The 14,899-nt window shown below is 42.4% G+C and overlaps 1 protein-coding gene across 2 annotated transcripts; it reads right to left on the bottom strand.

The window, feature by feature from the left end:
• Nucleotides 1-398: 398 nt before the first annotated feature.
• On the bottom strand, nt 399-12,943 carry LOC115556857 (inter-alpha-trypsin inhibitor heavy chain H3). 2 transcript variants are annotated; one of them, XM_030374251.1, is made up of 22 exons: nt 12,770-12,943; nt 12,403-12,432; nt 12,265-12,288; nt 11,952-12,109; nt 11,506-11,610; nt 11,195-11,357; nt 10,907-11,017; nt 10,685-10,813; nt 10,468-10,584; nt 10,074-10,242; nt 9,857-9,982; nt 9,514-9,695; nt 3,704-3,889; nt 3,469-3,608; nt 3,186-3,346; nt 3,037-3,063; nt 2,850-2,933; nt 2,557-2,670; nt 2,204-2,405; nt 1,891-2,063; nt 1,376-1,487; nt 399-1,258 (listed from the first exon to the last, which is right to left on the bottom strand). In XM_030374251.1, exons 1-22 carry the CDS (start codon nt 12,881-12,883, stop codon nt 1,120-1,122), a joined length of 2,766 nt encoding a protein of 921 aa, XP_030230111.1. In that variant the 5' UTR covers nt 12,884-12,943; the 3' UTR covers nt 399-1,119. The 2 variants fall into 2 exon arrangements, with proteins under 2 accessions (XP_030230111.1, XP_030230112.1); XM_030374252.1 differs by having other exon boundaries at nt 2,850-2,924.
• Between the last annotated feature and the right edge of the window lie 1,956 nt (nt 12,944-14,899).

Here is a 14,899-nt window from a genome sequence, read left to right as displayed (position 1 = left end):
CGACAGGCCGGGGAGAAGCAGGACAGCATGGAGACGGTCTAGCTTATTAACAGGAGGAGCCGGTCCTCCTCTCCTCCATCACTAATGTCAATGATTCCTACATCAAGCTGGATGGCAACAACGGGTCAAAAAAGGATAGCTTTCTTTGATGAGGTGACATTGTTGTATATTTTTCTTCACGGCCATTTCTTGATGTGATGTCAATGTTAATGTGATGGACTTTTCAAGCTCACTGATAAGGGCTGCATCTGACGATTATTTTCACAGTGGATACATCAAAATTTGATTATTATTCAGTCTACAAAATGTAAGTTTCCAGGGACCAGGTGCTTGCTTTATCTGACAGGTGTTAGGGTTCGATAGCTGCTGGAACCAAGAGCAGAACACAGAGACAGGACTTGAGTTGGAGTTATGAAAAGGTTTATTTGGAGCAGACCAGGAGTGGGGACAGGAGGAAAAATAGGTTGGATACGAGATTTCAACGGAAAAATATCGACTAGTAAGTGGAGAAAACTGGAGCCAGGTACGAATATCTACCACTGAGGGTCGAAGTACAATCTGGCGATGACTGCAGGGAAACCAGGTGTATTTGAACGACGAGCGAAGCAGGCCAGGTGTGAAAAGTTGAGGGGTGGCAGGCAGAGCACAGAGACAGACAGGGGTTGTGGCAACACACAGCACAACAGATGTGGCTATGACAACAAGCAGCCAAGAGAAACTCGAGCAAGAAATGATTCCTTTTATAATGATCCATTCATATTTGAATTGAAATGCAAATTAAAAAGCACATTTGTAAAACAAATATTCGATAAACTACCTAAATGATTTATTTATGATAAAAATGTGTCAGTGCCAATCGATTCCTTAACTACTCTATGTAGAGCTTGAAAATAAAAACTGACAGGTGTCTGTCTGGTCATTCACAAAACTCCAAAGATCTCTACGGTGCTCTATTGTAGTACTGTGATCAATCAAGGGTTTCATTATTAATTTGATAGCATTGGAACTTCATTAAGAGTCTCATGCTTATTACACTTGCATATTATTAATACGACACTGAAAAGGTGTGGTGAAAGAGCTACACTGTGCCGCAGTATTGATGAGCTTGTCTGCTACTTGTCAAACTGTCTTAAAGAGGCCTGACACGATGTAATCTTCAGCACTGCCATCAATGAGCCCTGTCCCATTACTGTGGATGAACCAGCATGGGACATTTTTTCCTCTCTTCAAATCCTTCCTGAAGTCCCGTTGCCAACCTCTGGAGACCAAGAGACAGGTCACAAGGTGGTTTTAAAAGACAGAAATCATTTTTTCTCCAAATTTCTGATCTAGATGTTCACTGTTCTGTGAAACACATGTAAGGTAGCAGGTGTACCTGGTCACATTGAGCTGATGTCCTTTGACATACATGGTGGCGTCTGGTTTCTCAGGAACCTCTCCTGGACGTAGATCTCCAACTTCAAACTCAATCCCATGGTAGAACTGACCTGGAGAATTTACCACCATTGAAAAGATTCTTATATTGATTCCCTTAAAATCAGCTTTTATCTGACTTTAGTTTTAATTTCCATGTTATTATCGCCCTCTGACTTTGTGACATCACAAGTGGGAGGGTCTACCTAGATGTATGCTGGATAGATCAGTTTACCAGCCTACCCATTGGACTGAAGCAACTGGTAGGCTCACTATCCATCATAAAATAGTGCCAAAATAGATCCCTTTAAGGAAATCTCAATAAGGAGAAAGCTTTCTGTTATTCTTCACTTACAATAAAAACAGTTTACATTTTTTTTTGTTCTACCAGTTCTTAGTTTCATTAGTAAATTACTATCAATAAACAACACCTGTCTGGGACACTATTTCCTGCTATGATTCCCTGTTGTTCATTACCTAGCAGACCATGGACGGATGGAGAGAGAAGGTGGCTGTCCAGAGTGTAGAATCCCAGGTAGTCCTGGTGGTAGGGGTGCATCTTCCACACTTTGTGGAGCAGGATCACAAACTTTACAGAATCTCTTAAAGTCACCTTGACGCTCCGGTCCTTGGTCAAAAGCAGATCCACACTGGGGTTAGGAGAGAAAGTGGAGATGGAGTGGATGGTGGAATCAGAATGACTTGGTAGGAAGACAAAGTAAAAAAGCAAAGAGAGGAAGTAAAGGCGTAACATTGTCATAAACATCCATTGGTTTCTAGGTGTTTCTACCTGGGTCCTTTTAGGGAAGCTTGATCTGACCACAGCAGCTTGACCTTTTGTCCATCCTGGAACAGATTGATGTACTCAGTGGTCACCTCCAGCCTCACCCCCAGGGAGTGATGGACAACACCAAGGCGGCCAAAGTAGGTGTTGACTTTACCATCAGGGGCAACCATCTTATCTCCAATGGTCTGACCATTGACCAAAAGTCCTGAAGAAGCAACATGTGATTAAATGATCTATTTCCTAGAGGATACTGATAAGATAATAGATTTATTTTAGTCATCATTAAAAAGGCCAAGAGGTTGAAATCCCATTTTATGAACAACACAAGTGTGCCGTGTGGACTGAAGCAGGCTCACCTATGGAGGGGTCTTTGACCAGGTTAAAGATGGTTCCAGGTGACTCATTGATGTTGAAGCACAGAGCGTCCTCTCTCTCTGGCAGTTCGATCATGAAATGAGGATCTCCATCCACTGAACAAAAAGTATAATGACAAGGTGGAAGCAACAATAGTACGCAAAGGAAGATATACATATATGGACTTGGTTTGGTCGAATAAAGTCATTCTGGAGGATTACCTGTCCCACTACATTTCAAGCTAAAACCACATGCAATGATCAATGGCCATATTTTATGAATATAGAATACGTACCAAAGTATGTAGGATGAGGAGCAGCAGCAGTTGTCATGTAGCCTGATTGAGGGGCTGAGTGCAGATATGTTGCACCTATACCGCCTGACCAACAACAAATACACAGTGAGAAGCAATGGATCTCCAAGGCCTGCACCCTCAGAGCTACTAAAGGGGAATTCAAATACAAACCCGGTACAAATCATACCCTGTTTGTCAGCCTGCTGCCGTTGTTCTGTGGAAATAAGCGGGAATAATTCAACAGAGATACATGTAGGACCTCAATAACGACACAACGTCAGTATGTTGGTGTACAACTCAGTTGAGTCCTCCTTCCTGCCTCTCCAGCTGTCCTACCCTCAGTCAGCTTGTCTGCTATGAGGGGCCCGCTGGGACCCTCCTCGGTCTCAGGCTTGGTGACCACCATGGAGGTGAGGGGCGTGACGAAGCTGTACTTCAGGGACATCTCCAGGGCTTTGGCCGTGGCGTTGCTCTTCTCCTCTGCTGGCCCACTCTTACTAGTTAATGGAAACAACACAAAGAATTCAGACAGTCTTGCACCTAGGTTTAGAATGTATACCCAGAGCAATGTGGTTTTGGAAATCCATTCCAACCATAACTGGCTTCCATCTGCTCAAACCTGGTCTCCAGTAGTTGTTGGATGGTGAGGTAGGCCCACAGGCGCTCAGTGAAGTCCCCAAAGATGTAATCCTTCTCTGGGTAGATCACGTCCCAGTCGGTGACACTAGCCTCGCCCTGCACCTGGAAGTCCTGCTCGAACTACGTGGAGCAGAAAGCCAAAACAGCTCAAACCAAACTGAACTGTGCCCCTCTTATGCCCTAAGATACCACTGTATCACCTGTCCTTCACCCACCCCATTGGCAAACACTTCCACCAGGAAGTTGTCCATGTCGTTTTCAGACAGCCGCCCGGCCACCACGATCTCTGAGCCATTGAACAACTGACTGAAGTGATGAGGGGTTAAGGAATCCACCGCGTTGTCAGGGTAACGCAGGTCCACTGCTGACAACAGCGGGCTAGCCACCTCATCGTAGAAACCCTGCAACACATTCATACACATATCCAGCGGTCACATACGTGGAAACGGGCTGTGTGAAATGATTGTCCGGACAGAGAGTAGAAAGATGTTATTGACCCAGATATACGCTACCTCTTTAGTTAAACAAAGACACCACTAGGCATCAAAGCTGTTGTTAGGCCGGGGGCATCCTCCTAGGCCAGTCATACTCAAGTAGCGGCCCGCGGGCCTTTTGTGGCCCGCGGGGTGTCTATTAATGGCCCTCGAGCTGTTTTGAAAAGTTGTTTTAATTATTTAAAAAAAAAAAAAAAAAAAACGTGTTGGGCGCTCTTATTTTGAAACCGCGCGCCGCGATCTCAGTACGAGGCTGGGGGTTGCAACGATAAACAGATAGCACTCCAGCCCACAGACCGCTCCAGCCCTCCCAAACTCGAGGCAGACAGTCCATCTCAGCAGCAGTCAAGGCCGATTTAGGGTCATTTTAGACGCAGAGACGTAAGCACGTAATTTACACAAGGGACTTGTTTTAGACAAGTTTTGATTTACGGTTCCTTTAAGGTTCCTTAAGGATTGCGCGTGTTGCAAGGGGATTCTCCGCCAGAACAGTAGGGGGAGCAACGAACGAATCTGTGGGCGTGGAAGTGGAAATCGCTGGCTTGTTTATATTTATAATTATCATAATTCGTTCTTGTGTTTTCTTCTTCTCCTTCTTCAAAATTCTTCATTCGCTTCTGTCACGGCCTTTTAAAAATGGCGCTATTATGCTGTAAAACCGGAAATGTGAGACTCCTGAAAGGATGTGGTTAGCTGGCCAATCACAGTCTTTGCGAGCTGCGTAGGGTGTGTTTCAGTCGCATAGTCAGGAATTTTGGCCGACGCACTTAAGCACGTAAGGGGGGATATTTTACCGCGCAAGGGGGGGTTATGTATCTTACGTGCTTACGCGTTACGTCTAAAACAGAGCATATATCGGCCTCAGTCACACGTATACCGACCGGCCCCTTGAGTCACTGAAAAAAAAATTTGTGGCCCCTCATCATTTCTACTTGAGTACCCCTGTCCTAGGCTAAAGCCCTGATGGTTTTATGATTAGCCCTGGATCTCAATTGTACGATGGCTCATTGCATTCACTCAATAATAAAAATTTCACCAGGTTATCTCATAATTATGAGATAATTATCTCGTAATTATGAGATACTATCTCATAATTATGAGATAATTATCTCATAATTATGAGATAACTGGTGTTCTGACCATCAGTAGTGTTGCCAGATTGGGCGGTTTCCCACCCAATTGAGCTGCTTAGGATGGCCGTCTGCGGGTAAATATGGGTAAAAAGGGTATTTGGGTGGGTTTTTCTGCAGATTTCTGGCCATAGAAAGCATAGAATTTAGTTAAAATTGGGCGGGATTGGGTGCTTCCAGGTGGATTTTGAGCATTTTTGGGCTGGACATCATCAGTCTCACCTGGCAACCGTGCAGTTGCACTAGTGATGTGTCGGTCGCGAACGATCCGGCTCAAAGAGCCGGCTCTTTGACGTGAACGATTGGAACCGGCTCTACGATGGGAGCCGTTTTAAGATCCTATTTGGGAGCCGTTTTTTTTTTTCAGTTTTTCGCTCTCTCCGCCTCCCCGTCGCTGCATGTGCTTTTGCTCTGCTTTGCGTTTTTTTTCTCCTGCGGTGCCTCGCTGTCTCTCCCCCTGCCCTCCCCCTCCCCCTCCCCCTCTCTCTCCTTGCGCGTTCTGCCTGTGGTAAAGCAGAGGGTTTTTTTTTCCTCCGTCGGTGCCTTAATGTCTCCACTGCCCTCGTGTCAAGCGTGTGCTCCACACATCTGACCAATCACACGCAGCTTTCAATTAATAATGCGCCGGGAAAACACTGAAAAAAAAGTTTCTCTCCACTTTTTTTTTGGAAACCGCAGGCAATTGGCCAAGCTGTATAGCGTTCGTGGGCAGGTGTCAATGCACAGTCACGCACGCAGCAGTCAAGAAGCACACACGGCATAAAGAAGGGGAGTCAGTGTGACAATTGAATAGGCCTGTGTGATAATGAGTGGTGACAGAAAACGGAGCAAAATCTGGACTCATTTTAATGTCAGACTCCACCAGGGCAGAGTGTAGACTGCAAAACCAGAATATCCTATCGTGCAGGCTCCACTAACAACCTGCACAGACGGAAGTGGTGCTATAGCCCCGGCAGTATTTTGTTTTTTTTCGCCTATACACATACCCAAATGGAAAAGCTTATAACACAGTAACCCTAAGTCCTAGATGGATGTATGATACTTCATTTGAAAGCTGACAAGCTCTAGTTTCTGTAGATATGTATTTGGCATGTATCATACACACAACCTAAATGACATCAGTTCAGACATGGCTCTAAAGCAATTTTTTTTGTCTTCGAAAATAATAGGTCATAATTGAACTACCATAACTAGGATGTGCTTTATATGTAAGGCATATGGCAATATGCCAAATACCTTCTACATCATGCCAACTACACCTGGAAGAAATTTTGGAGTTCTAGGCCTAAACCTTGGGGAGTTAATGGAGTTTTTATGGTGTGTTGTCACTGGCGGCACAAACCTCTCCAAAATGTCTCCAAATGGCCAAATTGTGCCAAATGCATTTACTCTACTTCTGTGACACTGGAAACATTACTGAAGCATTTTGGTGACTATAAAACCTTTCTCCATGATTCAAAACATAATTTTTTCACACATTCATATTGAGATATTGGCCATATCATGAAAATATGACAAGAACTAAATATGAACAATATATGCGCAAAATATGCGCAAAGTGAGTTGTCTGCCGTGTTGATGCAGCTTTATATCTCGGCTCATACGTATCACACCTGGACACGCCTAGCAGCGTTGGAAAGGTAAACTCATTGGCTAGAAGCCCAAGTGATTGATATATCAATAGCCAATACGCTGTCCCTATACTAAAGCCGCGAAACAAAGTAAACAAAGCCCATTGGCCCTTCGAACTGGGAGCGCTCCATCTACTTCACGGGCTGTACCGGAGTGAAAACTGAACAGAAAAAGACGGGGACACTTTTATTTTGTAGCCAGCAAAGTGATGAAAACAAGCATATCCAACAACTGCATACTGGAGCTAGAGAAAATATCGATACGGCTGCGAACGTCTGTATGTTAGTTGACGAACAAAGTTTGGAGATGGTAAACAAATGGACTTTACACGACAATATTCACAAGCTGGAATAATTTGATGAAAAAGCATTTGGATGCTTTTGATCAGTGGATTCTCACGGACAATTGGAATATAAATAATTGAGGAATGGACACATATTACGGTTCTCAGATTGCTTCAAAGGTAGGGAGTCACTCTGTTTTTTGGCATTTCCGGTTTACCATGCTGGTAAATATCAATATTTATGGTTTTGTGCTCATGATTTATAGAAAAAAACAACCGGATGAATAAATTGTGGAGATTCTACCCTTTCTAACGACGTATAGAATGTCTGTAATGATGAAAGTTGAAGCGGGTTATGTCGCTCCGTAGTGGAAATATATCGTCAACAAACCAAATCGCCCACCGGTGGGCGATTGGGTCTTAAGAGGTTAGTAATAAAGGTTTTATTCATAAAGCATTGTTATGCTGCATTTTTACTCATAAGTGCTTAACAATGTCAATAATGAAACAAAATGTTATAAAATTAGGTTTAAGCTATTGATTAATTAATAATGTAAAACATGTGTATGGGGAGCCGTTTGGGAGCCGAAAGAGCCGGCTCTCCACAGTAAGAAGAGCCATTAGAGCCGCATCTCGCAAAGGAGCCGAAAATCCCATCACTAAGTTGCACTAGTCCCAGGCTTGCTGAGGGTTGCTTTCGTGATATAGATGTACGTGCGTATGTCACGCAGCTAAAATGTTGCTTGACCATTTTGTGTCAAAAATTGTCCTACGTACGCAGCTACGCGCCTGTGGCTGCGCTGGATTTAGGAGTCCCAGGAAGGAAACCCAAACGCCGCCGTGTTTGGGTGCATGATAGAGCTTGGATCGGGTTACATTAAATAATCTCGGATATAAATAACAATAATCGGGTTAAATACACATGGTGTGTCTGGTGTGTTTCCAGCATTCGTAGTGTTGATCAGCAGAGAAATAGTCCGCCAAGACGTTGAGGTTGCTTAGCAACCAGAGACTCTGTCCATGCAAGTGAACGGAGCGTTCACTCTTCGTCATAACTATCAAACCAAACATCCTTCACATTCACCGAGCGAACATTATGAAAGTAAAATGCACATTTCTCGCTAAAAATGTTTCCATAAACGCATTTAATGGCGTAACTATGTTACTATTTCCAACCAGAATAAAGAAAGATGTCGGCCGTATGCTTCTGTGCAAGCGTCACTACTCTCTACTATCTCATAATTGCGAGATAGTATCTCATAATTACGAGATAATTATCTCATAATTACGAGATAATTATCTCATAATTACGAGATAGTATCTCATAATTACGAGATACTATCTCATAATTATGAGATAATTATCTCATAATTATGAGATAACCTGGTGAAATTTTTATTATTGAGTGAATGCAATGAGCCATCGTACAATTGGGATATTTTTTATTGTTATTCTGTTTAATACCATTTACCACTAACGTCAACTGTTCTGTTGCAATAACCACTCAAACAAGTATGTTGTTGTCAAATTCCAGGTTTGTTTATTTAGTTTAAAAGTTTCATGTTAACACAGCGTAAATGTTCGTCTTACCAGCGTCTCGTCTAGACTTTGTATTAGGGAATGTGTGCCGCGTCAACGGCGTTTAAATTGACGTCATAACTTCCGGGTAAACCGGAAGTGTCCCCGAGTTTTTGTAGTCATGTTTTTTGCAGTTTTTGTATATTTTGGCTACGCCATAATCTAGCAATAGTACACGGTTTACCATGCTTATGTTCTAGCTTATAGAGGGGAGAATTGTAGCTGTTTAAAGCTGTATAGGTAATTGAACTTGTAACACCCCCGTCTCACGTGCATATTGGTATGCGCCAGTTAGCAGGGGAGTGAGAGGCCTATATAGGCTGACGCTCGTCAGTGGTTCGGGAGAGCTGATGGTGGAAGGACGTATGTCTGATTATTGCTCTCAAAGTGACTTGTTTAAAGGTCCAGTATGCTGAAGTTTGAATTGATATTTTTGTGACTCTCAAGCCCATTCAGTTTGTTTAGTGAAAATTATTATCTTTTTGTTTTATTTGTATTGCCTTATGGGCCTTTAAATTGGGAAAATAAAAGATCCCATATTTTTTCATGCTTCTCGTCGGCTCCTGAGTGATTTCCACCTAGTCCAAGACGCTCCAACACATCTACCCATGACAGTAGAATGTCAATACATGTTTAGAGATATATTCTGATTTATTCTGCTTAAACTCAATATTACTAAAAATATACTTACATTTATTCAATCACAATTCAAAATGTATCTGGAAAGTAAACAAGTGTTTGACGCACACATTGAGTGTACTTTGAATAAGGTGCCAGAGTACACAATCACAAAGACTACAAAATAAAGGCATTAACGTCCAGAGTGCCCCCGACCCCCCTCCAGAGGTCCGGGCTAAGCCCTGAATGTCCTCAAATCCTAACAATGCCCCTGATTAGCGTAACCTCACCTGCAGCTGAAGGGTAGCGTCGGAGGCTTCGTAGATCCTGCGGGCCACGCCATTGTTCTGTTTGGCCATCACGTCCAGGAAGGAGTAATCCACATCATCCCCAAAGCCCAGGCAGAACAGAGTCATATTACCACCGATGGCTTCGCACACGTTCTGCTGGATCCTTTGAAGGTTGCTTTCACCTACACAATCACAAAGACATTAAAGAAGACAGCTCAATCATGACCCAATGTGATGGAACAGGATGCAAGCATATCCATGAAGAGAGACCACATATGAGACATACGACATATCACGTCAAAACTATCATCACAAATGTATTTTGATATCTCTGTACACCCACCCTCATTTGGCATTCCATCGGTTAGTAAAATGATCATGTCCACACTTCTCTCTGGGAGCTTCTTGTTCCTTCTGTCATCTTGCAGCATGTGGATGGCCTTCATTACGGAATCATTGATGTTAGTGGCTGAAACATGAGTACATTCACATTAATCTTTGGTAGGGTTAGTTGTTTGGTAGGATAAGTTTGATATCTAGCCAAGTAGAAGCTAACCTACTTCCCCTAGGATATATTTGCCGGACAAATTTAATGGCTTCATCCACGTTTTCCTCTGTTGCTTTGGTAAGGGATTGTTTCCAGGGCTCAATTGATCTATCAAATAAGATGATACCAAAGTAGTCGTCTGGATGGACGTCTGAGAGAATTGATTCCATTGCCACGCGGGTCTTTGGAGGCAAGAATACAAGAAGGCTGGTAGTTAGTATGTGAATGCAATAAAATGTATGTTATTTTTTCTACATCACTGTCCATGCCACACACACACACACACACACACACACACACACACACACACACACACACACACACACACACACACACACACACACACACACACACACACACACACACACACACACACACACACACACACACAAACACAGTCACTGTACCTGGATCATCTTAGGGCCTGCCATTGACCCACTCCTGTCAATGACAAACACCACATTTTTTCGGATACGGGGAAGATCCGGAGGAGCAAAGAAATGCACAAAGTATCCGTTCACGATCTGGAGGTAGCAATATAAAAGTGGAATTGATCAGTTTAAACGGGTCTATGTTGCTCCACTAAAGTCAGCACTGTGTTTCATATATTTGTTGACAGCAGACCTGAATGTCTCCTAGGCTTGACGCTCGTTTCACGTCATACTTGATGATGAAATCCCCATTGATCAGAGACCCATCACACTCTGGACACTTCCTCTGCTGATCCAGCGTGGGCGAGAAGGAGATGTGTGCCTGAAAGAGGGATGTATGGGCTTCAACTTCAAATGACCACAAAATGTAGTCTGCCATGTAATTCACTTCCTGCTGATAGATATCAAACTGAACCTTGTTGTCTGTGACCGTTTTCTCCACCAGGGGGAGAAGTTCATTGGTAAGGAAGGTTGCATGGGCATCCACAAAGGCAATGCCCTGGGGCTCATAGATATCAGCCACAATCTGCACACACACACACACACACACACACACACACACACACACACACACACACACACACACACACACACACACACACACACACACACACACACACACACACACACACAAATATATTTTGTGTAAATATGTACATTTACTGAGCCCACGAAATTTAGGGGATTGTGAACTTGGATTCACCTGAAAGTTCTGGACCAGCTGTTTAGGGTTTATTCGGGTCAGGATCTCATACTTGCCAAATTTCCTCTGAAGAAGCTCCTCATAGGTCAGGATGAAGGTCACATTGCTCTTGGCTGCAATGTTGACAGACACAGAGAACTTCTCCATTTTCCTTCCAGAAGCTCTGTAACATCATGCCAATTAGCCCAAATGAGTGATATCAAACAGTTAAATCACTTTAGTTTCCACATGAAACAGGAAAAGATGTGAATAGTTTCTTTAAACACAAAGTAACATGATTCGAGGTAAATGCCTGTTCAATCTCCACCTACTTGACCAGTCCAGCTGTCCGTCCACTTGAAACAGCCTTCTCATACTGTTTCTTGGCTTGCTCCTTTTCATTCACAACCCCAACATAGATCTGACCCTCAATCTCCCTGTGAACAGAAGGGGCAGTTGAAACGTTAAAAAAAGGATTTAGAAAATGCTTTTATTGCTGTTACAATGTGTCGATGGAAGCGTATCTTTTACTTGAGCCTCTTCCAAACAAAGGAATCCAGCAAGAGTTGTGTTGTAAGTGTTGCACATTGGATCCAAAGAATGTGCAATAAGAAGCTTTATATATTGATGAATTGAACAGTTTGCCAACAACCGACTGAATGTTGAAACAGGTGTAATGTCTATTGACTGGCCGGTTTAAAGAAGATCTCATGTGCTTTTTGTTAGGAGGCGAAAAGCTTTCACTGTTTTGAAGGGTGAGGTCTGGTGGAAGACTCACATGCTGAAGTTGGTGATGAAGGCCGTCTTGGGCAGGTCCACCTCGAAGAATATTTCCTGGGATGAGTTGGCTTTGTTCAAAGCAGTGGAGGTCATGACTGTGTGAGCGAACCGAGAAGCCACCGTACAGTGTAGCTTGACACTGAGCACCTCCACCATCTGAACAGAGTGGGCATCAACATACATACATTAGTAACAAATGAGACTCCTAGGCATGCCTTTAGCACTTGAAATGCAAAACAACAACAAAACAACAAAAAGTGGATCTCTAATCGTCATGAATATCAAAATGTATCCCAGAAGTCTTCCCTTACCTTTGCATCGTCTACACTTCTTTTCTGTAACAAAAAAGAAAAAGTTCATATTTTTAGCCTGCAGGTCCAGGCTTCTGGGTGATCTAAAACAATCACGGCATGTAGAAAAAAAGGAAAAATGAAAATAGCTGAAAATACCTGAATGGACCTGATGGCACCTTCTGTCTCCTGAAATGTAGTCAAATGATCAACATATTATTCTATGTTGACGTAAGATACCAAGAGAATACATATCAAAAAGGGAAAAGTGACCCAGAATGGCCTTTGGAGAAGCATGTCCTCATACAAATCAGGAATGAAACGACGCAGAATAACTACAACTAAACTACATGCAGGTAGCAGAACAACAAAAGAAACATTACTTAACTAAACAGGTAGCAGAAGAGTAAATTACAGTAAAAACCGATGAACCAATGAAGCAGGGAAATGGAACTTTGGACATTGATGTCATTTTCAAATGGACTTATATAATAATAATATGAAAAGACAATACGAGTAAGTTCACCTTCGTCGTAGCATCGTAGCGAGAGACCAGCAGGGCTCCCTGGACCGGCCAAAGTGTCCCGAGGTACAGAAGGCCCAACAGCAGCAGCAGAACACCACCCCGCACCTCAGACATGACTGAATGTCCTCCTAACACTGACTCAGTCCAATGTGTAGACAGGACCCTGCCTAGTAGGAGCAACAAACACACTTTTGTGCCTTGCTCCAAAAAGTGTGGACCAACCCCCTGGCCCAAAAAGTAGAGCAGCATGCAAATTTGGGTTGGATTTGAGTGCATTGCACAAAGGTCCCATGCTTTACCATGTTTATTTGTTTGTTTTTGTATTAATCCGTAGCCTACCTACCTATGCTTAAAGGTCCCATGGCATGCTATTATAGGATGCTTTAATATAGATATTAGTGGGCCCCAAACACAGTATTTCAAGACGTTCCCGAAATTCGGCCGTGGTGCAGAATTACAGCCACTACGAACCAGTTGCACATTGAGCTTTCCCCAGACGAGTTTTCCCCAAATGCATATTAATGTTAGAAAACCTCAGAAAGTGAAATTTTCATGCAATGAGATCTTTAATAACCAGTAGTGTAATTATTATCAGCCCTCCAAAGCCAGTAGAATTAATAAGAATATTTTAACTCTGTAGCGTGTACTCGGGAAAGGGGAAACTAAATTATCTAGAAGAGATTTCAGAAAGGTAAAGACTTTTGACTAATCATTTCCATTTATTTAACATTTTCATGTTTTGTAAAATGTGTTATCTAGCTTAGACAACCAGCCTTTGTCTGATGGAAACAGTTGAAAATATAGGACTTGAGAGTCACAGACGGTTGGGGGTAAATAAATGTAAGAGATACATTTACAACAGATGTACACAATAAACAAACACGTAGTTTCACATACTAGTTCACAGTATTTCAATATATATATATATTTTTTTACTATTATTTTTTTTATTAGTCCTTTCGTCTTTTGTATTGCCTTTTATTCATTGGCTGTTTCTTTGCAAACAGTACCTCATAATACGCAGTATTTACCCTTATGATAGCTCCTGCTGTAGTCCCAATATTTGATTTTAAGTCCAAAAGTCAATGAACTTGTTTGTTAATTTGTCTGAGAATTAACACAGTCGTCTCTACTGGAGTGATAAGCACTTGCGTCAGACCTGGGGGTGAGAGGCAAGGGAAGGGAAGTCCTCCCTTTCCCTCCTCTGTACTAAACTGATGTCTCCTTCTCTCTCTCTCTACTTTCACCTCAACTGTCCGGTCTTCACTACCATCTCGAGAACAATACAATGTCCACCGAAGAAGCCTTTGACTCTTTGCTCTCCTCCTATTTGGACTCCTTCTGTCCCTTCCACTCCAGACCAGCGCAATCCTCCCCCCCCCCCCCCCCCCCTCTGCTATGCAGGCTTGCATAGCAGAGTACAATGGGAATAGGAGCATCACTTTTATGCCTTGCTCCAGAAAATGTGGACCAACCCCCTGACCCAAAAAGTACAGCAACATGCATCTTTGGGTTGGATTTAAATGCATTGCATCCATCTCTTGCTTTACCATGTTTCCTTGTTTGTTTTTAATTTTGAACAGTAGAATATTTAGACCAATAGCGTAATTCGCAGTAATATCTTCCAGAGCCAATAAAATAAATGAGAATGATTTAGCTTGGTAGCCTATATTAGGAGGGGAAACTAAAATCTCAAAGATTTCAGAAAAGTAAAGACTTTTGACTAACCATGCTGCCGTGCAGTACATTCAACAATGTGATATTGGGGTATATGTTTGTTATTTAGTCAGCCTTTGTCTGGCTGAAATACGATTAGAAACAGGTCAAAATATAGGGCTAGAAAGTTATTGATACAACTGATGTGCACAAGCAACAATATATTGTTTCTTATATATAAGGTCACACTAATTATATTTCTGTTTTGTTGTGTATATTCTTATTTATTATTAGTCTTTGTTTGTTGTATTCATGCTTTGCCAATTTTAGATTAAGTGTTCTTGCACATTCATTGGAGTTACATGTACCTGCTCTTTACCATTACATTTAACTGCTCTCACACTTTTATGATTGTGGAGTAACAAATAAAACAACTGGCCCTGACTTGGTTACTGAATGGCAGTTTTTTGGTTA

The sequence above is a fragment of the Gadus morhua genome, chromosome 13, assembly GCF_902167405.1.
Source record: "Gadus morhua chromosome 13, gadMor3.0, whole genome shotgun sequence".
NCBI classification, from domain to species: domain Eukaryota; kingdom Metazoa; phylum Chordata; class Actinopteri; order Gadiformes; family Gadidae; genus Gadus; species Gadus morhua.
This window is presented reverse-complemented; position numbering and strand designations above follow the sequence as displayed.